Source organism: Saccopteryx leptura, chromosome 4 (genome assembly GCF_036850995.1).
Source record: "Saccopteryx leptura isolate mSacLep1 chromosome 4, mSacLep1_pri_phased_curated, whole genome shotgun sequence".
In the NCBI taxonomy this organism is placed as follows: domain Eukaryota; kingdom Metazoa; phylum Chordata; class Mammalia; order Chiroptera; family Emballonuridae; genus Saccopteryx; species Saccopteryx leptura.
The window spans coordinates 868414-894052 of NC_089506.1; the positions used below are offsets into that span (position 1 = coordinate 868414).

Sequence of the window (25639 nt, forward strand, 5' to 3'; positions counted from 1 at the left end):
GACGCCCTTGCAGATGGGCAGGTCTGGGGGGAACTGTGCCTGGACCCAGCCGGGTCGCACGGGGCTGCAGCCGGGGGGCTCTGTGCTTGGGTTTCAACCCTGGACACAGCTGGGGTTTTTTAAGTATATCACTTTCCTCAAGTATCCAGAGGGTTGGTTTTGGTCTGAATTTTTGAATCAAATGGCCCTTTTGGTAAGGAAAAGCCACGCCCCTGTCATAGAGGCTTGCAGCCTCCTTCCTGGCTTGTGCCTGAGGGCTTCTGTGCCAGACCTGTCCCCACCACCAGGTGGCGCTGCGTCCTCTGCGGGCGGCGGACCCGGGCGTGGGGGCTCGGACTGGGCATGTGTGCGCTTGTGTGCCTGTGCGCCTGTGTGCCTGTGTGTGGTTTAGAACCAGCCCAGTTGTGACTCCATGCTTCATTTCTCATTTACTGGCAAAAATAACTTGCCCCAGGCTGTGCTGGGTGTGACCACACCTCACGGGCCTTTCCCCGGCCAGAAACTGGTGCTTGTGTGCACACTCCGTGGAAGGCACCGAACCAAAAATGAAGTCAGCGCTCGGAAGGGAAGTGTCTCAGGGCGCAGCAAACTGCTCCTGGAAACGACACTGTTGACTTCCCGAGTTCCCCTCCTCGAAGCTGCGTCTTTCATGGTCACAGGTCTTTGCAAAAAGAAGTGTGTTCCCTCCACCTTCCAAAAGATTTTGTTTTTCTGTCATTTTCGTAGGTGTTGCCAGTAGCGTTCTAAGATGACCTGTTCCTAACACTGATTTACACGTGAAACAAGTAATTGGGAGTTGGGCACACAAATGAGTTAATTCAGTTAGTTATTGTTGCATTAGTGAGTGAATCTGTTGTTAGCCCTGTAGGGTCACGTGTCCTGCTGTTGTCATAGTTTATAACTTGAAGCTTAAAAATGAACACACTGTAGCAATGGGAGGTGTTTAGCTCCTGCAGTGCTCGCTGGTTAACACACCATTTAAGTATTCCGGAGGCCTTGTAGATTACACTTACTTCCTATTTTGAAAACAAAAACCGTCTTTATCAACACGCCTTAAGTAGAAGTAAAATTTATCTGCATGAAGTAATTTCCTGCTATTGTATTTTCAAATCCCATCAGGTTGTAAGAAGATACATTCTGGGTTCGATTGTCGACAGCGAGAAGAACTATGTCGACGCCCTCACGAGGATTTTGGAGGTACCCGAGTGTCACGCTATAGAGTGTATGCGTGTTTTATCCACCTTTCTCACATACATGTGCTTGTCACATGCACATGTTTATCTGTACGAATCATCAAATACCCAAATTTGCAGAATCCTCAAAAGAGTTTAAATATTGTGCTTGTGTCATTGACATCAGAAGTCCAGTGATAGCAATAAAAACATTGCAGAAGAAATCCAGGCACAAGCAAATCAAAGTAGTGAGTATTAAACACATTCCTGCCACTTCCTCCAGGAAATGGGCTGCCTCGCTCAAGCACAGGGTAGTGGCTGGCAGTTGAGGCCGCTGGCATTTTAGAAGGACTTGTGGAGCCCTGGCTGGAGAGCATCGTCCAGCTTCGAGCCCCGGTCAGGGCACAGGCGAGAATCAGCCAACCCAACGCATAAATAAGTGGAACAACAAATCAGTTCTCTCTCTCTCTCTCTTTCTCTCTAAAATTAATAAAAATACGAAAGACTTGTGTGCAGAGACTGTCTGCAAACCAGTTCTGTGTCCTCACCAGTTTAAGTGGGTGATGCCTGTCCTTTACGATCAACTTTCCGTTGCCAACGGCTCTTTCATTTTTGCCCTTAAACCCGAGGCGTTCACTAAAAAGTGTTCTGTAAAACACAACATGTAAGGCTGTTGAAGTGGTTCCGTCTGTGAGAATGCGTTAATAACATCTTTTTTACTCCGAACCCTAAGTGGAGGGGGTGTGTTGAGTCGTGCGCCCGCCGCGGGCCGCCCCTCGCGCTGTGCCGCCCTCACCCCCGCTGTGTCGCCCTCACCCCCGTGCTGTGTCGCCCTCACCCCCGTGCTGTGTCGCCCTCACCCCCGCGCTGTGTCGCCCCCACCCCCGCGCTGTGTCGCCCCCACCCCCGCGCTGTGTCGCCCTCACCCCCGCGCTGTGTCGCCCTCACTCCCCCCCCCGCGCTGTGTCGCCCTCACCCCCGCTGTGTCGCCCTCACCCCCGCGCTGTGTCGCCCTCACCCCCGCTGTGTCGCCCTCACCCCCGCTGTGTCGCCCTCACCCCCGCTGTGTCGCCCTCACCCCCGCTGTGTCGCCCTCACCCCCGCGCTGTGTCGCCCTCACCCCCGCTGTGTCGCCCCCACCCCCGCGCTGTGTCGCCCTCACCCCCGCTGTGTCGCCCTCACCCCCGCGCTGTGTCGCCCTCACCCCCGCTGTGTCGTCCCCACCCCCGCGCTGTGTCGCCCTCACCCCCCGCTGTGTCGCCCTCACCCCCGCTGTGTCGCCCTCACCCCCGCGCTGTGTCCGCCCTCACCCCCGCGCTGTGTCGCCCTCACTCCCCCCCCCCCGTGTCGCCCCCCCCCCGCTGTGTCGCCCTCACCCCCGCGCTGTGTCGCCCTCACCCCCGCTGTGTCGCCCTCACCCCCGCTGTGTCGCCCTCACCCCTGTGTCGTCCCCACCAGCAGTACGAGAGGCCGCTGTCGGAGACGGAGCCGCGCCTGCTGAGCGACCGGAAGCTGAAGGTGGTGTTCCACCGCCTGAGGGAGGTCCTGCAGTGTCACCGCCTGTTCCAGATGGCGCTGGCCAGCCGCGTGGCCGAGTGGGACTCCGTGGAGATGATTGGCGACGTCTTCGTTGCCTCCGTGAGTGACCGGCTGCCCCGCCCCGTGGTGTGGTCCCCGGGACATTAGCACCGTGGTGAGCCACCTGCATTCCCAAGGGAGGAGAGTGATGGGCACTGCCAGGGAGACGGGCATGCGGAGGCCCGGGACAGGGACGTGTGAGGGCACTGCCAGGGAGACGGGCGTGCGGAGGCCCGGGACAGGGACGTGTGAGGGCACTGCCAGGGAGACGGGCGTGCGGAGGCCCGGGACAGGGACGTGTGAGGGCACTGCCAGGGAGACGGGCGTGCGGAGGCCCGGGACAGGGACGTGTGAGGGCACTGCCAGGGAGACGGGCGTGCGGAGGCCCGGGACAGGGACGTGTGAGGGCACTGCCAGGGAGACGGGCGTGCGGAGGCCCGGGACAGGGACGTGTGAGGGCACTGCCAGGGAGACGGGCGTGCGGAGGCCCGGGACAGGGACGTGTGAGGGCACTGCCAGGGAGACGGGCGTGCGGAGGCCCGGGACAGGGACGTGTGAGGGCACTGCCAGGGAGACGGGCGTGCGGAGGCCCGGGACAGGGACGTGTGAGGGCACTGCCAGGGAGACGGGCGTGCGGAGGCCCGGGACAGGGACGTGTGAGGGCACTGCCAGGGAGACGGGCGTGCGGAGGCCCGGGACAGGGACGTGTGAGGGCACTGCCAGGGAGACGGGCGTGCGGAGGCCCGGGACAGGGACGTGTGAGGGCACTGCCAGGGAGACGGGCGTGCGGAGGCCCGGGACAGGGACGTGTGAGGGCACTGCCAGGGAGACGGGCGTGCGGAGGCCCGGGACAGGGACGTGTGAGGGCACTGCCAGGGAGACGGGCGTGCGGAGGCCCGGGACAGGGACGTGTGAGGGCACTGCCAGGGAGACGGGCGTGCGGAGGCCCGGGACAGGGACGTGTGAGGAGCCATCCTCTGCACACGTGCTGAGTTTCGGACTCGGTGGCAGGAGATCTGACGGGCTACTCGAGGCCCAGCCAGGCTGTGTGCGGTAGCCATGTGGGTGGCGGTCCAGGCGAGCCCCCTGTCTGAGCACCAGCCCCCCCAGGAGCGATGGGACCCTGTGAGGAACCCCACTGTTCCCTACAGACCTGGGCTCTGTGCCCGGAGCTCCGTGTACAGCCGTCCAGGCCTGGCACCCATGCTGGGCACAGCCGCCCGTCAGCTCAGCAGCTGGAGATGGGTGGCACCGGGTGAACATCGGCCGCGTGGGCCCGTGTGGGGACTCCACGCTCTGTGTGCTGACTCCTCCCCACCCAGTGTAGGGGACACACTGGGGTCTCTGATGGCTTCACCCCAGCTGCAAAGTTTCTGTGTCCGTGGGCGTGAACGGAGACCGTGGCAGTGATGCGTGGTCTGTGTGTGTGCCGGGTGGTGCGTGGTCTGTGTGTGTGCTGGGTGGTGTGTGGTCTGTGTGTGTGCTGGGTGACGCGTGGTCTGTGTGTGTGCTGGGTGGTGCGTGGTCTGTGTGTGCTGGGTGGTGTGTGGTCTGTGTGTGTGCTGGGTGGTGTGTGGTCTGTGTGTGTGCCGGGTGACGCGTGGTCTGTGTGTGTGCTGGGTGGTGCGTGGTCTGTGTGTGCTGGGTGGTGCGTGGTCTGTGTGTGCTGGGTGGTGCGTGGTCTGTGTGTGTGCTGGGTGGTGTGTGGTCTGTGTGTGCCGGGTGACGCGTGGTCTGTGTGTGTGCTGGGTGGTGCGTGGTCTGTGTGTGCTGGGTGGTGCGTGGTCTGTGTGTGCTGGGTGGTGTGTGGTCTGTGTGTGTGCTGGGTGGTGCGTGGTCTGTGTGTGTGCTGGGTGGTGTGTGGTCTGTGTGTGTGCTGGGTGGTGCGTGGTCTGTGTGTGTGCTGGGTGGTGTGTGGTCTGTGTGTGTGCTGGGTGGTGCGTGGTCTGTGTGTGTGCTGGGTGGTGTGTGGTCTGTGTGTGCTGGGTGGTGCGTGGTCTGTGTGTGTGCTGGGTGGTGTGTGGTCTGTGTGTGTGCTGGGTGGTGTGTGGTCTGTGTGTGTGCTGGGTGGTGCGTGGTCTGTGTGTGCTGGGTGGTGCGTGGTCTGTGTGTGCTGGGTGGTGCGTGGTCTGTGTGTGTGCTGGGTGGTGTGTGGTCTGTGTGTGCCGGGTGACGCGTGGTCTGTGTGTGTGCTGGGTGGTGCGTGGTCTGTGTGTGCTGGGTGGTGCGTGGTCTGTGTGTGCTGGGTGGTGTGTGGTCTGTGTGTGTGCTGGGTGGTGCGTGGTCGGTGTGTGTGCTGGGTGGTGCGTGGTCTGTGTGTGCTGGGTGGTGTGTGGTCTGTGTGTGCCGGGTGGTGCGTGGTCGGTGTGTGTGCTGGGTGGTGCGTGGTCTGTGTGTGCTGGGTGGTGTGTGGTCTGTGTGTGCTGGATGACGTGTGGTCTGTGTGTGTGCTGGATGACGTGTGGTCTGTGTGTGTGCTGGGTGGTGCGTGGTCGGTGTGTGTGCTGGGTGGTGTGTGGTCTGTGTGTGCTGGGTGGTGTGTGGTCTGTGTGTGCTGGGTGGTGTGTGGTCTGTGTGTGCTGGATGACGTGTGGTCTGTGTGTGTGCTGGGTGGTGCGTGGTCTGTGTGTGTGCTGGGTGGTGTGTGGTCTGTGTGTGTGCTGGGTGGTGCGTGGTCTGTGTGTGTGCTGGGTGGTGCGTGGTCTGTGTGTGCTGGGTGGTGCGTGGTCTGTGTGTGCTGGATGACGTGTGGTCTGTGTGTGTGCTGGGTGGTGCGTGGTCTGTGTGTGTGCTGGGTGGTGCGTGGTCGGTGTGTGTGCTGGGTGGTGCGTGGTCTGTGTGTGTGCTGGGTGGTGTGTGGTCTGTGTGTGTGCCGGGTGGTGCGTGGTCTGTGTGTGTGCTGGGTGGTGCGTGGTCTGTGTGTGTGCTGGGTGACGCGTGGTCTGTGTGTGTGCCGGGTGGTGCGTGGTCTGTGTGTGCTGGATGACGTGTGGTCTGTGTGTGTGCTGGGTGGTGTGTGGTCTGTGTGTGCTGGGTGGTGTGTGGTCTGTGTGTGCTGGGTGGTGCGTGGTCTGTGTGTGCTGGATGACGTGTGGTCTGTGTGTGTGCTGGGTGGTGCGTGGTCTGTGTGTGTGCTGGGTGGTGCGTGGTCGGTGTGTGTGCTGGGTGGTGCGTGGTCTGTGTGTGTGCTGGGTGGTGCGTGGTCTGTGTGTGCTGGGTGGTGTGTGGTCTGTGTGTGCTGGGTGGTGCGTGGTCTGTGTGTGCTGGATGACGTGTGGTCTGTGTGTGTGCTGGGTGGTGCGTGGTCTGTGTGTGTGCTGGGTGGTGCGTGGTCGGTGTGTGTGCTGGGTGGTGCGTGGTCTGTGTGTGTGCTGGGTGGTGCGTGGTCTGTGTGTGCTGGGTGGTGCGTGGTCGGTGTGTGTGCTGGGTGACGCGTGGTCTGTGTGTGTGCTGGGTGGTGCGTGGTCTGTGTGTGTGCTGGGTGGTGTGTGGTCTGTGTGTGCTGGGTGGTGCGTGGTCGGTGTGTGTGCTGGGTGGTGTGTGGTCTGTGTGTGTGCTGGGTGGTGCGTGGTCTGTGTGTGTGCTGGGTGGTGCGTGGTCTGTGTGTGTGCTGGGTGGTGTGTGGTCTGTGTGTGTGCTGGGTGGTGCGTGGTCTGTGTGTGTGCTGGGTGGTGTGTGGTCTGTGTGTGCTGGGTGGTGCGTGGTCTGTGTGTGTGCTGGGTGGTGTGTGGTCTGTGTGTGTGCTGGGTGGTGCGTGGTCTGTGTGTGTGCTGGGTGGTGCGTGGTCTGTGTGTGTGCTGGGTGGTGTGTGGTCTGTGTGTGTGCTGGGTGGTGCGTGGTCTGTGTGTGTGCTGGGTGGTGCGTGGTCTGTGTGTGTGCTGGGTGGTGTGTGGTCTGTGTGTGTGCTGGGTGGTGCGTGGTCTGTGTGTGTGCTGGGTGGTGTGTGGTCTGTGTGTGTGCTGGGTGGTGCGTGGTCTGTGTGTGTGCTGGGTGATGTGTGGTCTGTGTGTGTGCTGGGTGGTGCGTGGTCTGTGTGTGTGCCGGGTGATGTGTGGTCTGTGTGTGTGCCGGGTGGTGCGTGGTCTGTGTGTGTGCCGGGTGGTGCGTGGTCTGTGTGTGCTGGGTGGTGCGTGGTCTGTGTGTGTGCTGGGTGGTGTGTGGTCTGTGTGTGCTGGGTGGTGCGTGGTCTGTGTGTGCCGGGTGGTGCGTGGTCGGTGTGTGTGCTGGGTGGTGTGTGGTCTGTGTGTGTGCCGGGTGGTGCGTGGTCGGTGTGTGTGCTGGGTGATGTGTGGTCTGTGTGTGTGCCGGGTGGTGCGTGGTCTGTGTGTGTGCCGGGTGGTGTGTGGTCTGTGTGTGTGCCGGGTGGTGCGTGGTCTGTGTGTGCTGGGTGGTGCGTGGTCTGTGTGTGTGCTGGGTGGTGTGTGGTCTGTGTGTGCCGGGTGGTGCGTGGTCGGTGTGTGTGCTGGGTGGTGTGTGGTCTGTGTGTGTGCTGGGTGGTGCGTGGTCTGTGTGTGTGCTGGGTGGTGCGTGGTCTGTGTGTGCTGGGTGGTGCGTGGTCTGTGTGTGTGCTGGGTGGTGCGTGGTCTGTGTGTGTGCTGGGTGGTGTGTGGTCTGTGTGTGCTGGGTGGTGCGTGGTCTGTGTGTGTGCTGGGTGGTGCGTGGTCTGTGTGTGTGCTGGGTGGTGCGTGGTCTGTGTGTGTGCTGGGTGGTGCGTGGTCTGTGTGTGTGCTGGGTGGTGTGTGGTCTGTGTGTGTGCTGGGTGGTGCGTGGTCGGTGTGTGTGCTGGGTGGTGCGTGGTCTGTGTGTGTGCTGGGTGGTGTGTGGTCTGTGTGTGTGCTGGGTGGTGTGTGGTCTGTGTGTGCTGGGTGGTGCGTGGTCTGTGTGTGTGCTGGGTGGTGTGTGGTCTGTGTGTGTGCTGGGTGGTGTGTGGTCTGTGTGTGTGCTGGGTGGTGTGTGGTCTGTGTGTGTGCCGGTGGTGCGTGGTCGGTGTGTGTGCTGGGTGGTGTGTGGTCTGTGTGTGCTGGGTGGTGTGTGGTCTGTGTGTGCTGGGTGGTGCGTGGTCTGTGTGTGCTGGATGACGTGTGGTCTGTGTGTGTGCTGGGTGGTGCGTGGTCTGTGTGTGTGCCGGGTGGTGCGTGGTCGGTGTGTGTGCTGGGTGGTGTGTGGTCTGTGTGTGTGCTGGGTGGTGCGTGGTCTGTGTGTGCTGGGTGGTGTGTGGTCGGTGTGTGTGCTGGGTGACGCGTGGTCTGTGTGTGTGCTGGGTGGTGTGTGGTCTGTGTGTGCTGGGTGGTGCGTGGTCGGTGTGTGTGCTGGGTGACGCGTGGTCTGTGTGTGTGCTGGGTGGTGCGTGGTCTGTGTGTGTGCTGGGTGGTGCGTGGTCTGTGTGTGTGCTGGGTGGTGCGTGGTCTGTGTGTGTGCTGGATGGATGGAGAGTGTCCATCACAGGACGCGGCTCTTCCAAACGCCTGCACACCCCGCTCGGGGCGTCAGGGAAAGCTGACCGTAGGGCGTGTCCTCTGTCACCGCCGTGTCTGTGTACTCTCTGTTAGCGTCCATCTTTACCCTTCTCAGACGCCTGCCTGGGAACACATGTCTGAGTGGAGAACCTTTCTTGTTCTAACTACAACGTAGATGAAAGTGTTCCTCGCTTGGTGACGGCCACACCAGGCGTGTGTGGGTGGCTCTGTTATCAGCATCGCTGTACGCTGGTGGTCATTCCTGCAGCCCACCCTGCCACTGTGTCGAACGTGAGGCCTCCCGTTGCCCTGGGGCCAGCAGCACTAGGCCACTGCCGTCTGTCTGTCCATTGTGGACCCGACTGGGGTGTGGGTCTGGGGGTGCGGCTCGAGGACACTGCCCGTGCGCGGAGCCCCCAGACGTCCCCGGCGTCAAAACGCGCCCAACCAGTCTGCTCAGAAAGTCCCGGCCGTCCTGACGTGTATCTCGTGACCCGTCCCAGCTGCTGGGGCCGAAGGGAGGACCCCGTGGGCTCCGCTTCGCTCACTTTTCTCAATCTCCCGCCCCCAGTTCTCCAAGTCCATGGTGCTGGACGCCTACAGCGAGTACGTGAACAACTTCAGCACCGCCGTGGCCGTCCTCAAGAAGACCTGCGCCACGAAGCCGGCGTTCCTGGAGTTTCTGAAGGTGAGGAGCCTTCTTCCCTCTGGTGACAGGTTCCGTGCCGGCGTACGTGGTGACGGGTCCTGCCCAGCCTCACCTCTGCCTGCAGGGTGCTGCTCGTTAGGAAGACCTTCATGCCAGCAGCACTCTACGTATCGGGGCCACACTAGAAATAAAGATGAATTTTTAGTGGTAACATAGCTTTAAAAAATATCCCTCATTTGCATACCTTTCAGAGAGTGGGGCTGACCGGCCCATCAGCAGGTCAGGTCAGGTCCGAGCGGAATGTGGGGACAATGGCCCTGGTGCTCGGGGTGGGACGGAGGCGTGTGTGGCCCCGTGAGTCAGGCTGCGCAGGCCCCCGGGAGGCCCGGTGGGTCTGTGTCAGGAGGGAGCCCTGCGCGGGTGCGTGGGGCACCCCGTGTCGCAGGCTGGTGTACACACACGACAGACAGGTGAGCTCCGGGCCACTGAGCAAGGTTAAAACTCCTCCTCAGATGCTGTGGCCCCCCTGGCCCGGCCTCGTTTGTGTGAGGCTCAGTGCCCTGGGCGAGCGCAGACCTGAGCTTGTCCTGCTGGGTGAGCCGTGTCCCTGCTGCCCGTGGTGAGTGATGCGGGGAGGTGTCCTCGCCAACCGCAGGCTGTGCCGGAGCCAGACACGTCCTTGCCCTCCTTCCTCCTGGAGGGCGGGCCCCACCGCCGGACAGGGGCTGCTGTCTGGGCCTCTGGGCGTGAAAGCTCCGGCTGTGGGGGCCTCGGGCCTCGGTGTCTCTTTCGGGAAGGAAAATAGTTTCTGCCGGAGCCTCTCCTGGGGCCGCGTGTCCGGGACACAGGCACCGGGCCAGCCTGCAGTGGGGGCAGGGAGCCCACCAGGATGAGCCCTGACCAGCGAGTTCGCTGGCACCAGGCTCGGCCTGCGTGGTTTGCTGTGCATGGTGGCACCCTCCCGTGGTTGTGGCGTCTCAGGGACTCGTCCTTAGAGGCTGAACTAACTGGTAAACAGAAGCAGAGGGTCGGAGGCGCTCTGAGCACGTGGGGTGAGACGGCTGGATACTCAATTCAACAGCCAGTCCCGCCGTGCTCTGGGCCGGGCGGCAGGGTGGGTCTGAGGGGCGGGCGGTGCAGCCGGTCTGGACGGACCGTCTGTGGAGACCGCAGGGCCCTGCGCAGTGCCGTGTTCGTCAGGAGGGCCGCGCTGGGCGGGGACGGGGGCGCCGAGGCCCGGCTGCTGGACTGGTCGGACCGCTCTCTCCTCGCAGCAGAGCCAGGAGTCCAGTCCGGACCGCGTCACGCTCTACAGCCTGATGACGAGGCCCATCCAGCGGTTCCCGCAGTTCATCCTGCTGCTCCAGGTACCCCGTCCCTGGGCGACCCGGGTCCCCCTGTGGCCGTGTCTCAGCCCCCTCCCCGGCTGGGTCTGGGGCCCCCCAGTCGGCGTCCTGCACCCAGCTCAGCTCTGACACCGACTTCCCAGAAACCATCAGACCCTGCAGGTCACGGGCTCTGTCCCACTTGAGACACCAAGTGCAGTGCTGGTCCCAGGCCGCCGGTCTGTCCAGGGGCTCCCAGGGTCAGTACCTGGCTAGAGGGACCCCCAGAACTCAGGAATGCACCCAGGCTCTCTGGCTTAGGACCACGGCTGCAGCTCAGGCCCCAGGTGAAGAGATGCAGGGTGAGGGGTGGGGCCTGGAGCCTGAGCTGGGCCAAGACCAGGGCTGGGGCCTGGAGCCTGAGCTGGGCCAAGACCAGGGCTGGGCCGTACGGGACGGCAGCTCTGGCCCCGGGAGCCGGCGGGGAGGGAGGCCCGACACAGCGGCTGCGCCCTCCCTGACTGTCCAGGTTCTGGTCCAGGTTCTGGCCCAGAGTCAGGAGAGAGTGCCCTCTCCGTGCCCAGCGGGCAGGGAGGCTCAGCACCCCCATGCCCGCCCGGGGCCGAGACACCAGACTGTCTGAGGCCGGGTCCACGGCGAGGAAGAGGTTCCTTTGGACCCCCTGGTTTTAAACCAAGAATTCTCAGTTGGTTCCATTTACTGAGCTGTAGGCAGGTTATTTTTTCCTAAAGTTAAGTATCCAGAAAACGTTTCATTTGTTCCGTGGGCAAGGCCTCGCTGGCCTCTGGCCACGTGCAGACACTGAGCTTTAGGGGGGGGGGGGGCGTGACAGGAGGGGCTGGCCTCCCGGGGGGCAGGTCGCAGAGTGGCGAGGAGAGGTCCACGCCCTGACTGCCGTGGGGTGCTGGGGTGTCCTCACGGGAGCAGGGCCGCTGTGCCCCCCCAGCTGCTGGAAACACGGGTGTCGTTGTGTTTTTAGTGCTTTTTTACTGGAAATCACTACTTTCCCTTACAACGTCTTTAGTGAGTTAGTTTTGTTTTTTTTTTGTATTTTTCTGAAGTTGGAAACGAGGAGGCAGACAGACTCCCGCATGCGCCCGACCGGGATCCACCCGGCACGCCCACCAGGGGGCAATGCTCTGCCCATCTGGGTGTTGCTCTGTCGCAACCAGAGCCATTCTAGCACCTGAGGCAGAGGCCATGGGGCCATCCTCAGCGCCCGGGCCAACTTTGCTCCAATGGACCCTTGGCTGCGGGAGGGGAAGAGAGAGACAGAGAGGAAGGAGGGGGAGGGGTGGAGAAGCAGATGGGTGCTTCTCCTGTGTGCCCTGGCCAGGAATCGAACCCGGGACTCCTGCACGCCAGGCCAGCGCTCTACCGCTGAACCACCCGGCCAGGGCCTTAGTTTTGGTTTTGCAGAAGGAGCCATTGAGCATTCAGCTGAGCCTGTGTCCTTCCGAGTGGCTGTCCTCCTCCCCGAGACTCGGCTGGGGTCACGGTCACCCTGCTGTGGCGTGGGCGATGCCGCGGCGCCCCCCACTGCCCTCAGATTCCCCGCCGCCTCCTCTGTCCCGAAGGACATGCTGAGGAACACGCCCCGAGGACACGCGGACCGGCTGCCGCTGCAGATGGCGCTGACGGAGCTGGAGACGCTGGCGGACAAGCTGAACGAGCGGAAGCGAGACGCGGACCAGCGCTGCGAGATCAGACACATCGCGAAGGCCATCAACGAGCGCTACCTGAACAAGGTGCGGGTTCCCCGGGCTCTGTCTGAGGTCCCTCGGCCGTCACTAACCCACCACCCGCATTTCAGCCGCGCAGCACTGACCACTAACCGGGGGCCTTGGGGGTGGTGGTCCTGGCCTACCTGGGAGTGGATGGGGCCCCCACCGGCCCCGCGCCTGAGCCCCGTCCCTGGGCGCCTCCGAGCGGGCTGCACGGCCCCGGGTCCTCGGGGGGCAGGGCCCAGGCAGGTCAGGGGCGGCTCAGACCACAGACGTGTGCGCTCAGGTGCAGGTCTGCACTTCAGACGCTCGTCATGGAAGCATCGTGTGCACACGTGAGCCGTGCTCGCGTGCCCGTGGACGAACCGTGTCCATCGAGGCTGGTGAGGGAGCGTGGAGGGCCCTCCTGTGTTCACAGAGCCCCAGCTTTGCTCACGGAGCTGCGACCTGTGACAGCCGTCTGGCCTGGTCACTTCTCCACACGCCCCCCGTCCACCGGGAGGGCGATTCGTGTGAGCTGCGCTAAGGAATGGCGTCTAATCGTCGTCACTGGCAACATGCCCTGTTTGTGTGAGGACGGTGGCTTCCCACCACACGGGGACAGCCAGTCATTTAGTGTGAGAAGTTTATTGTGATCTGTTTTAAGCAGCAGACTTTTTTCTGATTCTCCAAATGACTTACAGGAATTTTCATAAACAGACAGTCTCATCAGACGATAGCCGCTGCTGTTTAAAATTGTGCTTTGCTGCGGTTCTCACGTAGGAGAGCCGTGTGGTGCGGTGTGCTCTGGTTCCGTAGACAGTGGGGTGTGCCGGAGGCCAGGGCAGCGTGGGTGGGTGAGCGTGAGCGTGGGTGTGGGCGTGGCGGAGACCATCTGCGCTGAGGGTGCTGGGCTTCCGGGGGCTGTGATAAGTCTGCGTCTCTGGGCTTACCAGTGAGCACAGCACACCCCCCCAGCCGGCCATGGGTGTTTCCTGGGCTCGTGAAGTAAGACGAGGCCCTGAGCGGTGCTGACGTCACTGCTGTCTGGTGGGGAAAGTGACATTGCTAAGTGACCACTTCCACTTATGTTTACAAGTGGACACAGTGTCACACAGAGGAGGGCAGGTCAGCACGGCATGAGTGGTGGGGGCGGGGCCAGAGCGATTCTTCCAAGAAGTCAGGTAACGAGAAGGAATGTGCTGGTGACAGGTGACTGCAGGTGCAGCCACAGAAACAAGTGTGTTTTCAGGGAATAAGTTACTTGTCATTGTGTCGAGTCACTGAAACCCTGTGTGTAAACTTAGTTAAAAAAAAAAGCTCCTTCCTGATCTTGCTGCACTTGCATGACGTGTGATGGGGGGTGTGGAAACGGGGAGGCTGCGTGCTGACCGGGAGCCTCTCTCACCCTCTCCCCTCGGTGAGCTCGGAGGTGGTGACCGTCACGGGTGACTCTGAATGTTCAGCTTCTCAGCAGTGGGACCCGATACCTCATTCGCTCCGACGACATGATAGAAACCGTGTACAACGAGCGAGGGGAAGTGATCAAGACCAAAGAGCGCCGACTCTTCATGCTGAATGACGTGCTCATGTGCGCCACCGTCAGCGCCCGGTAAGGATGCGTCCCGCCCCGCGCTCGCCGGGCTGCCACCGTCAGCGCCCGGTAAGGATGCGTCCCGCCCCGCGCTCGCCGGGCTGCCACCGTCAGCGCCCGGTAAGGATGCGTCCCGCCCCGCGCTCGCCGGGCTGCCACCGTCAGCGCCCGGTAAGGATGCGTCCCGCCCCGCGCTCGCCCGGCCGCCCCTGCGGCCTCTGGCGGCTGCTCACTCGCTCCGAGCCGTCCGCGTGGGAGCTCGTCTCCCCGTCCTGGGATCGAGGGGCGCGCACGCACCTGTGCCCAGCGGTCTGGCCTGAGCCGCCGGGCAGTGTGGGTCGGAACTGGGGACGGTGAGGGGTGATCTCTGCTCGGACCCCAGGTCGGGGCTGGAATGGACGCGAGCTGGGTTTCCCTCCGCGGCCGTCCTGCGGGTCCCGTCGTCATCGTGAGGATTCTTTCTCGTCAGCCACGCCTGTGTGGACGTGTTTCCTGTGGGCTCAGACGGGGCGGGCGCCCGGGGGCCGTGGGAGTGCACCTCGGTGTCCTTTTCCTGACGAGGCTTCACGTCCGAGCTGTCCTCGCATGCCGGGCAGCGGAGGGTCGACAGGAGGTCAAGGCCGTCAGCTGTGGGTGGAGATAAGGGGGGAGCAGGCTCTGGTGCCCGTCCCGTGACCCGGCTGCAGGGTGTCCTGGGGCCGCTCCTGACACTGGGCAGGGTCGGGGACACTTCCTGGAGCCGTGGGAGCCGTGGCTAAGCTGTCACTAACCTGAAGTCGTCTCCAGCGGGAGCGTCTGCACCGTGGGAACTGGCCACCACGCCCGGCCGGAGCCCTGTCTTCCCGGCGAGCGCTGGCGATGGAGCCCGTGCCAGCTCACCGCCGAGCACAGCAGAGCCCATGGTTGTGTCCTCACTCACTGGCTACCCACGGACCTGGTCCCCCCTCCCCGCAGCGTCCAGCCGATGGCGTGGCACTGAGGGCGCACGGGGCACCCAGAGCAGTCGGACTGCTTAAAGCTGAGTTCCTGCACCGCTTTCTCGTGACCTAGTGACGGCCGCTGGGACAACCACTCTGACGGCCACTCTGACGGCCGCTGAGACAGCCACTCTGACGGCCACTCTGACGGCCGCTGTGACGGCCACTCTGACGGCCGCTGAGACAGCCACTCTGACGGCCACTCTGACGGCCGCTGTGACGGCCACTCTGACGGCCACTCTGACGGCCGCTGAGACAGCCACTCTGACGGCCACTCTGACGGCCGCTGTGACGGCCACTCTGACGGCCGCTGAGACAGCCACTCTGACGGCCACTCTGACGGCCGCTGTGACGGCCACTCTGACGGCCGCTGTGACAGCCACTCTGACGGCCACTCTGATGGCCGCTGAGACAGCCACTCTGACGGCCACTGTGATGGCCACTGTGACGGCCACTCTGATGGCCGCTGGGACAGCCACTCTGACGGCCACTGGGACGGCCACTCTGATGGCCACTGGGACAGCCACTCTGATGGCCACTGGGACAGCCACTCTGACGGCCACTGGGACGGCCACTCTGACGGCCACTGTGATGGCCGCTGTGACGGCCACTCTGACGGCCGCTGTGACGGCCACTCTGACGGCCGCTGGGACAGCCACTCTGACGGCCGCTGAGACAGCCACTCTGACGGCCACTGGGACAGCCACTCTGACGGCCACTGGGACAGCCACTCTGACGGCCACTGGGACAGCCACTCTGACGGCCACTCTGATGGCCACTCTGACGGCCGCTGGGACAGCCACTCTGACGGCCGCTGAGACAGCCACTCTGACGGCCGCTGAGACAGCCACTCTGACGGCCACTGGGACAGCCACTCTGACGGCCACTGAGACAGCCACTCTGACGGCCGCTGGGACAACCACTCTGACGGCCGCTGTGTGGCCTTGGGGAGCGGGGGGCCCAGCGCTCTGGGGAGGAAGCCTCGCCATTTACGTGGAGGAGTGGCCTCCACCTTTGAAACATGCGCTCAAGCCGTGGACCGGGCTGCATCCCGGGGGACCAGCCGTGGAGCGGAGGCCGGCGTGCTGACCTCAGCCATGCCTCAGTGCGGGTCAGCGCCCAGCACGCTGGCATTCCTTTGCGTTTTCCCTTAAAATATATATATGTATGTACACACACACATATACACACCTTGAAAAAAAGTGAAGTGTGGTTATTGCAAAAAGTAAAAACAGCGGTTGCTTTGGGTGGAGGTCCCCGTGCGTGCTCTGACGTTCTCTACATGTTCTGTGCTTCTCTTCACACATTACACATGTGATAAAAGGAGAAAATAACCCATATGGGTCATGAGGTTTTTTAAAATTTAATTTCTACATAATCAGTACTCTAATTGTGGAGTCCCTGGTACGATTTGGTTTGATTTCAGTGGTTGCCCTGCGCCCGAGAGTAAGGGGGGAGTTTGGGGTTGACCCACGTGTCCGGGGAGCTTTGTCGTGTCACGGTGTCCCGGGTCCTCCGGGACCTACGGGAGCCAGGTTCCCACCCACGCACCCTGTGGGGGCTGCATTGCCCGCTCTGCGGGCCGGTTCCCCTGGCGCAGGGTGACGCGGCGGGCGTGGGTGCCGTGGACGCCCGCGGGCTGGACCGTCCGGCGGCCTCACCTCTCGCCCTGGTTGTCTGTTGCAGCTCCTCCCCGGACGGCCACGCACTGCTGTCGACCAGCCAGAGGCACCTGCTGAAGTGGAGCGTGCCCCTGGGCCACGTGGCGGTCATCGAGTACGGCCACCCCGCGGGCGCCGCCGAGCTGCCCCCCGAGAGCCTGGCCGTGGTGGCCAACGTGAAGCCACGTAAGTGACCCGTGACACGCTCGCCGTGGGGGGCGGTGTGACCACCGCAGAGCAAGCGTCTAACGCTGTAAGTGACCCTGTTACAGTGTGTATGTGGGGGTGACTCGTTAGACCCCGCTGACCGATGGGCTGACCTGCCTATCAGGAGGTGCGACCTTTGCACATGGCCTCAGGGATGGGCGTTGTGACCCTTGGATTCGCGGTGAAGCACTCGTGTGTCTTGCCCATGCTCCGTCTCCCGGTTCCGTCCTGCGTTTCCTGTAAGCAGTGAAGACTCTGCTGTAGTCCTGAGCGTGCACTGAGTTCCCGCACAGCAAGTCCTGGGTCACAGGTCAGCCCTGCCGTGCACCGGCTGTGACACCTCTCCTTCAGCCCGTGGAGGTGGCCCTTGCCCGTGAGTGTGACAAGGTGCAGGGAGAGAGAGGTGTCAGCTCACTTTGGAAATGCTTCAGTGGTTGCATAATATTTACGGTTATTACGACTGAATGTTCTTTGGACGGGGGTTTTGAACTTAGTGCAACATGATTACTTTCTCCTTCCCTCTCTCTCTTTTTAATCCAAATAAAACTAGGCTAAGATTAAAAAAATTTTTTTGTTTTATTACTGGTTTTAGCGAGACAGGAAGAGAGAGAGAGAGAGGAACATTGGTCTGTCCCTGTGTGTGCCCTGACCAGGGATTGAACCGGCAGCCTCTGTGCTTTGGGATGGTGCTCTAACCAGCTGGGCCATCTGGCCAGGGCCAGGCTAAGTTTTATTCAGTGACTGGCCTCATGCAGAACGCAGTGAATGGGAGCCTGTGATAAATCTCTCTCCGTCTTAGGTGAGTCTGTCTGAGACATCAGTAGCACACGTGTCCCGGCACCTTTCTGGTTTGTCTCTGGGTGTTTCCCAGGCACCGGTTAAAATGTTCAGCTCACTGAGCACGCTCGGCCACTGGGATTCACAGGAGCACGGTGACGAATGCTGGGCCTGATTGGCGCTGGGTTGGGGGTGGAGGGCAAGTGTGTCTGGGCCGTGGCCACTGGGCGAGTGCCTGGACCCTTCGGAGCCTGGAGTTGTCCGTCCAGCGTGGCCATTGGGCGAGTGCCTGGACCCTTCGGAGCCGGGAGTTGTCCGTCCAGCGTGGCCATTGGGCGAGTGCCTGGACCCTTCGGAGCCGGGAGTTGTCCGTCCAGCGTGGCCATTGGGCGAGTGCCTGGACCCTTCGGAGCCGGGAGTTGTCCGTCCAGCGTGGCCACTGGGCGAGTGCCTGGACCCTTCGGAGCCGGGAGTTGTCCGTCCAGCGTGGCCATTGGGCGAGTGCCTGGACCCTTCGGAGCCGGGAGTTGTCCGTCCAGCGTGGCCATTGGGCGAGTGCCTGGACCCTTCGGAGCCGGGAGTTGTCCGTCCAGCGTGGCCATTGGGCGAGTGCCTGGACCCTTCGGAGCCGGGAGTTCTCCGTCCAGCGTGGCCATTGGGCGAGTGCCTGGACCCTTCGGAGCCGGGAGTTGTCCGTCCAGCGTGGCCACTGGGCGACTGCCTGGACCCTTCGGAGCCGGGAGTTGTCCGTCCAGATTTGTCTCTGGGGCCCAGGCCTCCCTGCAGGATCAGAAGCCAGGAGGGGTCTGTCTGCTGGGCTCTCTGAGACGGGCCCTCAGCTCTGGCTCCGGTGGTGACACGTGGAGGAAGACGGAGCATCAGAGCGTTGGACTTCCCATCCTGAGACCTCGTCCTCCCCATCCTGTGAGCCTCTCTCTGGTTTCAGGGACACACGTGGTCGGATGCCAGGGGCGGAGTCGGGGTGAGGGGAGGGCAGTGGGCTCACTGCCGGTAGCCTAGTGCCCTGTCCATATGGGAGGGACAGTGACAGAGCGAGGTGACTGCGGGTCATTGCTGCTGACGAGACGGAGCCGCGTGTCTGCGCCCACTGACCGGCGGGTCCAGCGGGACAGTGACTGGCACGGTCGGGACGATCTCCAGATTGAAGTGCAGTTCTCAGCGCAGGTCTGAGCTGCGGCCCCTCCTGCGCCTGCCCTGTGGGCGTCTCAGTCCAGCCTCGGGCGTGTTCCTGGCGGGCGCGTTCCTGGCGGGCGTGTTCCTGGCGGGCGCTGTTTCCACGGGGTCCCCACAGCACCGCCGCTGTGTCGGGTGCGCGGGCCCGTTGTCTGGGACGACGCTCCGTGTGGGGGTGGGGGCCCCGGGACCGAGTCGGTAGGTCCGGAAGGCCGCCCGGGTCCTCGGCACACAGGCTGCGCTTGGCGTGGGAGCCGACACTCCCCGGGCTCCTGGGGTGGGTGCGACCTCAGCCCTCGGTCCCCCGTCCACAGAGTGCGCTCTGAAGGGAGAGAACACAGAGTAAGTGGTCCCTAAAGTGCCTTCTAGGTTAAAAGAAGTTGTTTTAAACAAGTTAAAGTTATTTTGGGTTGGAAGACGGACCTCACGTGGACGAGACAGGGCCCGGCCGTGAGCCGGAGTCGGGGGGGGGGGGGTGGCCGGGACCGTCGTCCCGAGGAGCCGTCCTGACCGCGTGGGGGACGGTCCGCACTGTGCCGCACGCTCCCTGCCACGTGCAGGTGCTCTGCGTGTGATGTCACCGTCCTGGAGGGAGAGTGTGGCCGCGCCTTGTCGTGAGGAGGGCTCTGGCTCAAGTGCTGGACCAGCCGCGGTTCTGTGCGGCTGTGCTGCTCGGACTGGCGAGCCGGTCGGGGGTGTGACGCGCTCGTGCGTGGAGCAGTGAGAGGCGCCCTGGTGGGGCCGCGGGGCAGACGCCGCGTCGTGACAGGGCTGGCGTCATCTCGGGCGCCCGGCACTTCCGGGTGGAGGACGGCAGGTCCATGGGCAGACCCCCCGTGTGCCATCGGGGGCTTTGCAGAGAGACTGGGAGGCCAGCCGCCTGCCCTGGGCGAGGTCACGCCCGTCCCCACAGCAGTGACTCGGGCCTCCCTGTGCTGAAACCTCTAGAGCTGCCCCCGGTGGCGGAGGGACAGGGACAGTGGGGCCGAGGGAGGCCGCCTGTCCTGGCTGACAGCGAGCTGCACACGGCCGAAGCTCTTGTCCAGAGCAAGACGGGGCAGGGGGATGGCAGACAGTGGGGGGACTTCCTGTAGAAGTTCAGACCCAAAGAATGAGCACAACTAACAGACAAGCGCAGAGCAGGAGGAGGAGCTCTGGTTCTGACAGAAGCGGGCGGGGTGACGTGCGCTGGGGCCGCAGAGCGAGAGCCCAGCCTGGTCCCTCTGCAGAGGAGGAAGAGAGAGACCCTCCTCCCGCAGAAGCCCCACCTGGGGCAGGGCCAGCGTCTCACTCCCTGGGGGCACGGCTGGCCGGCTGCGTGGTTGTGGGGGTCAGGCTGAGCGCTGTGACCTGTGCCGTTCACCCAGACGCACCCCCGAGTCCCTGCCAGGCTCTGCCAGCAGTGCCAGTGTCCCCACGGCGGGGACAGCACCGTGTCCCATCGGAGCTTGGCTGCCCTCGTCCCCGGCCCTGCCGCCTTGCACTGGGTTGAGGGTGGGCAGGCAGGAGCAGCGGAGCCCTGGGAACACCTCGGGACCGACACAGCCCTCTGTCGTGGGCTGCGCAGGCGAGGAGGTGCCGTCCCCCGGTGTGCGGTGGGCGCTGCGCAGGCGAGGAGGTGCCGTCCCCCGGTGTGCGGTGGGCGCTGCGCAGGCGAGGAGGTGCCGTCCCCCGGTGTGCGGTGGGCGCTGCGCCGGCATCTGGAGTTGTGCCGTCGGAACAGCGCTCGGTGCGGGCACAGCGCCACCTTCCCCGTGACCGCGAGTGTCAGGTCTCCCCCGGGAGGCCTGGGGGCTCAGAGCCACGGAAGGTTCTGGATGGATGTCGGGAGCAGACGTGGAGGTGGGCGGTCCCAGACTCCTGCGGGGAAGCTGACGTCCTGCAGAAGGTCTCAAGCCGGCTCCTCAGCTCCCCTCACTAAAATCCAGTTCACTCCTTGCTTTCCATGACATCAAACTTTTTTTTTTTTTGTATTTTTCTGAAGCTGGAAACGGGGAGAGACAGTCAGATAGACTCCCGCATGCGCCCGACCGGGATCCACCCGGCACGCCCACCAGGGGCGAGGCTCTGCCCACCAGGGGGCGATGCTCTGCCCCTCCGGGGCCTCGCTCTGCTGCGACCAGAGCCACTCTAGCGCCTGGGGCAGAGGCCAAGGAGCCATCCCCAGCGCCCGGGCCATCTTTGCTCCAATGGAGCCTCAGCTGCGGGAGGGGAAGAGAGAGACAGAGAGGAAGGAGGGGGAGGTGGAGAAGCAAATGGGCGCCTCTCCTGTGTGCCCTGGCCGGGAATCGAACCCGGGTCCCCCGCACGCCAGGCCGACACTCTACCGCTGAGCCAACCGGCCAGGGCCCATGACGTCGAACTTTGAAAAACTAAAACGTGAACTTCTGGAAGGGAGTGCTCGCCAGGGCTGGAGCCTGCGGGGCGGGGCAGGTTGGCTCACTCCCCCCCCTGCCGGCCCCACACCCCCGGGAGCGCCCAGCCTCCTCAGCGCCGTCCGGGACTCTGGAACCTCCCCGGACGTGGCCAGCCCGCAGCCCCACGCTGCTCAGCAGTCTGCATGCATCACAGCCGCCCCCTCGTCCCTGCCGGTCTCCTCCAGCTGACGGCCCTACATTGTCCCTCGCACGGCAGGCTTTCCATGGTGACGGGCCACGTGGTGACAAAGTGCTGGAGGCCCCGCGGAAGGGGGCGTTGGCCCCGGGCAGCCGTCACTCAGAACGCTGACTCGCTCCAGGGAAGTCTTCTGTGCAGATTTGTTGTCCAAATCCACTTGGCCAGAAAGAAATTATTTCCTAAACCACAGGTTTCCGTTAAGAACACGCTCACCCCTGTGCTGCGTGTGTAACAGGAGTGGAGCCACAGGTGTTTCCGTGTGCGTGGTCCGTGTCCACCAGGATTTCTGTTCACTGACTTCCCCAGGATGTTCTCGCTCGCTCTGTGGCCCCTCTGTGTCCACCTGCCCGGGACTCTGCTGTCCCTATGGACGGTGGCCCCTTGGGCTCCTCGGGGCTTTGTCCCCATTCGGCCCGGGACTCTGCTGTCCCTATGGACGGTGGCCCCTTGGGCTCCTCGGGGCTTTGTCCCCATTCTGCCCGGGACTCTCTGCTGTCCCTATGGACGGTGGCCCCTTGGGCTCCTCGGGGCTTTGTCCCCATTCGGCCCGGGACTCTGCTGTCCCTATGGACGGTGGCCCCTTGGGCTCCTCGGGGCTTTGTCCCCATTCGGCCCGGGACTCTGCTGTCCCTATGGACGGTGGCCCCTTGGGCTCCTCGGGGCTTTGTCCCCATTCTGCCCGGGACTCTGCTGTCACCGATGGACGGTGGCCCCTTGGGCTCCTCGGGGCTTTGTCCCCATTCGGCCCGGGACTCTCTGCTGTCACCGATGGACGGTGGCCCCTTGGGCTCCTCGGGGCTTTGTCCCCATTCTGCCCGGGACTCTGCTGTCCCCAATGGACGGTGGCCCCTTGGGCTCCTCGGGGCTTTGTCCCCATTCTGCCCGGGACTCTGCTGTCCCCGATGGACGGTGGCCCCTTGGGCTCCTCGGGGCTTTGTCCCCATTCTGCCCACCCCCCACCCCCAGTTGCACAGACAGCCTGGTGGACCCTGGCAGTGGTGACCACAGGGAGTCAGGCCCTGGTGACGGAGCTCCAAGGGCAGGTCCCTGAGCTGCCAGGACATGTCTCCACCTGCCTCCACCAGCAGCCTGTCCCCGCAGGTCAGAGGCTCACAGTGGGGGCCCACCTTCCTCTCGGCTTTTCTCCGTATTTCTGTCTTTTCCTGCTTCTTCACTCTCTCTGAACTTTCCACTTGACTGTCTTCCAGAGAAGCAGTAGTATGCACTCCAGGAGACTTTAATATACCTGCTTATTGAAAAGCCTCTTCGCCTGACCAGGCGGTGGCGCAGTGGGTAGAGCGTCGGACTGGGACCCAGAGGACCCGGGTTCGAGACCCCCAGGTCACCAGCGTGAGCCCAAGGTTGCTGGCTCGAGCAAGGGGTCACTTGCTCTGCTGTAGCCCCCCGGTCAAGGCACATGTGAGAAATCAATCAATGAACAACTAAGGAACTGCAATGAAGAATTGATGTTTCTCATCTCTCCCTTCCTGTCTGTCCCTCTCTCTGACTCTCTCTCTCTCTGCCACACACACACAAAAAAGACTCTTCGTTACAGAAAGAGGAGTCTGAACTCCGGACTCAACCTGAAACTGAGCTGCTCCTCCCTGGTGGTCACAGCAGAATCCCAGATTAGTCCCCTAGTCACAAGGTGTGAGTCGGGGGTGGTGAGAACCCCCACTCACCTAGTTCACACGTGGAGAGACTCCCAGAACTTGCAGATTTTTAAAACTTCAGTTTAGTGGGGTGACCCTAGTTAACATAGTTATCAGGTTTCAGGTGTCCAGCCCTATAGTACGTCTCTGCACCCCATCGTGTGCTCACTGCCCCCCAAGTCAAAGGTCTGTCCATCACCATCTATGTCCCTGCACCCCCTATAGCACATCTCTGCACCCCATCGTGTGCTCACTGCCCCCCAAGTCAAGGGTCCATCACCATCTATGTCCCTGCACCCCCTATAGCACGTCTCTGCACCCCATCGTGTGCTCACTGCCCCCCAAGTCAAGGGTCTCTCCATCACCATCTACGTCCCTGCACCCTTGTCGTGTGCTCACTGCCCCCAAGTCACAGGTCAAGGGTCCGTCCATCACCATCTATGTCCCTGCACCCTTGTCGTGTGCTCACTGCCCCAAAGTCACAGGTCAAGGGTCTGTCCATCACCATCTATGTCCCTGCACCCTTGTTGTGTGCTCACTGCCCCAAAGTCACAGGTCAAGGGTCCGTCCATCACCATCTATGTCCCTGCACCCCTATAGCACGTCTCTGCACCCTTGTCGTGTGCTCACTGCCCCCCAAGTCACAGGTCCAGGGTCCGTCCATCACCGTCTATGTCCCTGCACCCTTGTCGTGTGCTCACTGCCCCCCAGGTCAAGGGTCTGTCCATCACCATCTATGTCCCTGCACTCCCCGCCCCCTCAGTAATCACCACACTGCTGTCTGTGTCCTGAGCTTTTTTTCCCCTTTTTTCTCTCTCCCTCCACCCCTCCCCCAGCCGCCGCCCTCACAGCTGTCAGCCTGCTGTGTGAGTCTGTCAGTTCATTTTGTTCATTAGATTCCACATGTGAGTGAGATCACAGGGCCCGTGTCTTTCTCTGACTTACTTCTCTTAGAACAGTGCTCTCCAGGTCTGTTCTCGCTGTCACAGAAGGCAGGATTTTCTTTTTCTTCTCATGGCCGCGTAGTATTCCACGGTGTAAATGTACACAGCTTTTTATCCACTCATCTGCTGACGGGCACTTGGGCTCTTGTAAAGAGCACTGTAGTAAACACAGGAAACCTTCAGCAAAGTGCAAAGAAGACCCACACAACAGGAGAACATACTCGCCAGTGATACATCTGATAAGGGGTCAATATCCAAAATTGATAAAGAACTTGTAAAACTCAACACCGAAAAACCAAACAATCCAATTAAAAAATGGGCCAAGGACCTGAATAGACACTTCTCCAAAGAGGACATACAGGTGGCCCACAGACACGTGAAAGGGTCTGTCAGCGTCACTCATCATCAGAGAAATACAGACGAAAACCACAGCGAGAAGCCGCCTCACAGCCTCAGCATGGCCGTCGTCAGTGAGTGAGCACACAGCAAGAGCTGGCGGGGGTGTGGAGGAAGGGGGACCCTCCCGCACTGCTGGCGGGGGTGTGGAGGAAGGGGGACCCTCCCGCACTGCTGGTGGGGGTGTGGAGGCAGGGGGACCCTCCCGCACTGCTGGTGGGGGTGTGGAGGAAGGGACACCCTCCCGCACTGCTGGCGGGGGTGTGGAGGAAAGGGGGACCCTCCCGCACTGCTGGCGGGGGTGTGGAGGAAGGGACACCCTCCCGCACTGCTGGCGGGGGTGTGGAGGAAAGGGGGACCCTCCCGCACTGCTGGCGGGGGTGTGGAGGAAGGGACACCCTCCCGCACTGCTGGCGGGGGTGTGGAGGAAAGGGGGACCCTCCCGCACTGCTGGCGGGGGTGTGGAGGAAGGGACACCCTCCCGCACTGCTGGCGGGGGTGTGGAGGGACACCCTCCCGTACTGCTGGCGGGGGTGTGGAGGAAAGGGGGACCCTCCCGCACTGCTGGCGGGGGTGTGGAGGAAGGGACATCCTCCCGCACTGCTGGCGGGGGTGTGGAGGAAGGGGGACCCTCCCGCACTGCTGGCGGGGGTGTGGAGGAAGGGGGACCCTCCCGCACTGCTGGCGGGGGTGTGGAGGAAGGGACACCCTCCCGCACTGCTGGCGGGGGTGTGGAGGAAGGGGGACCCTCCCGCACTGCTGGCGGGGGTGTGGAGGAAGGGACACCCTCCTGCACTGCTGGCGGGGGTGTGGAGGAAAGGGGGACCCTCCCGTACTGCTGGCGGGGGTGTGGAGGAAGGGACACCCTCCCGCACTGCTGGCGGGGGTGTGGAGGAAGGGACATCCTCCCGCACTGCTGGCGGGGGTGTGGAGGAAGGGACATCCTCCCGCACTGCTGGTGGGGGTGTGGAGGAAAGGGGACCCTCCCGCACTGCTGGCGGGGGTGTGGAGGAAGGGACACCCTCCCGCACTGCTGGCGGGGGTGTGGAGGAAGGGACACCCTCCCGCACTGCTGGCGGGGGTGTGGAGGAAGGGACATCCTCCCGCACTGCTGGTGGGGGTGTGGAGGAAGGGACACCCTCCCGCACTGCTGGCGGGGGTGTGGAGGAAGGGACACCCTCCCGCACTGCTGGCGGGGGTGTGGAGGCAGGGGGACCCTCCCGCACTGCTGGCGGGGGTGTGGAGGAAGGGACATCCTCCCGCACTGCTGGCGGGGGTGTGGAGGAAAGGGGGACCCTCCCGCACTGCTGGCGGGGGTGTGGAGGAAGGGACACCCTCCCGCACTGCTGGCGGGGGTGTGGAGGAAGGGACACCCTCCCGCGCTGCTGGCGGGGGTGTGGAGGAAGGGACACCCTCCCGCGCTGCTGGCGGGGGTGTGGAGGAAGGGACACCCTCCCGCGCTGCTGGCGGGGGTGTGGAGGCAGGGGGACCCTCCCGCGCTGCTGGCGGGGGTGTGGAGGAAGGGACACCCTCCCGCGCTGCTGGCGGGGGTGTGGAGGAAGGGGGACCCTCCCGCGCTGCTGGCGGGGGTGTGGAGGAAGGGACACCCTCCCGCGCTGCTGGCGGGGGTGTGGAGGAAGGGACACCCTCCCGCGCTGCTGGCGGGGGTGTGGAGGCAGGGGGACCCTCCCGCGCTGCTGGCGGGGGTGTGGAGGCA

At 63.1% G+C, this 25639-nt stretch overlaps 1 protein-coding gene across 7 annotated transcripts in view; it reads left to right on the forward strand.

The window, feature by feature from the left end:
* Nucleotides 1–25639, forward strand: part of ARHGEF10 (Rho guanine nucleotide exchange factor 10) — an 80311-nt gene that overhangs the window by 33384 nt on the left and 21288 nt on the right. For 5 of the 7 annotated variants that reach the window (XR_010750990.1, XM_066380051.1, XM_066380055.1 and 2 more), the window contains 7 exons: nt 1120–1197; nt 2631–2810; nt 8778–8894; nt 10130–10222; nt 11779–11949; nt 13371–13516; nt 16162–16322. Coding sequence is in view for 6 of the 7 variants with exons in the window: in XM_066380051.1 (XP_066236148.1) it covers nt 1120–1197; nt 2631–2810; nt 8778–8894; nt 10130–10222; nt 11779–11949; nt 13371–13516; nt 16162–16322 (946 nt within the window). In the remaining variant the exon portion in view is untranslated. The remainder of the gene's footprint in view (nt 1–1119; nt 1198–2630; nt 2811–8777; nt 8895–10129; nt 10223–11778; nt 11950–13370; nt 13517–16161; nt 16323–25639) is intronic. The other 2 variants (XM_066380053.1, XM_066380054.1) reach the window with 2 other exon arrangements.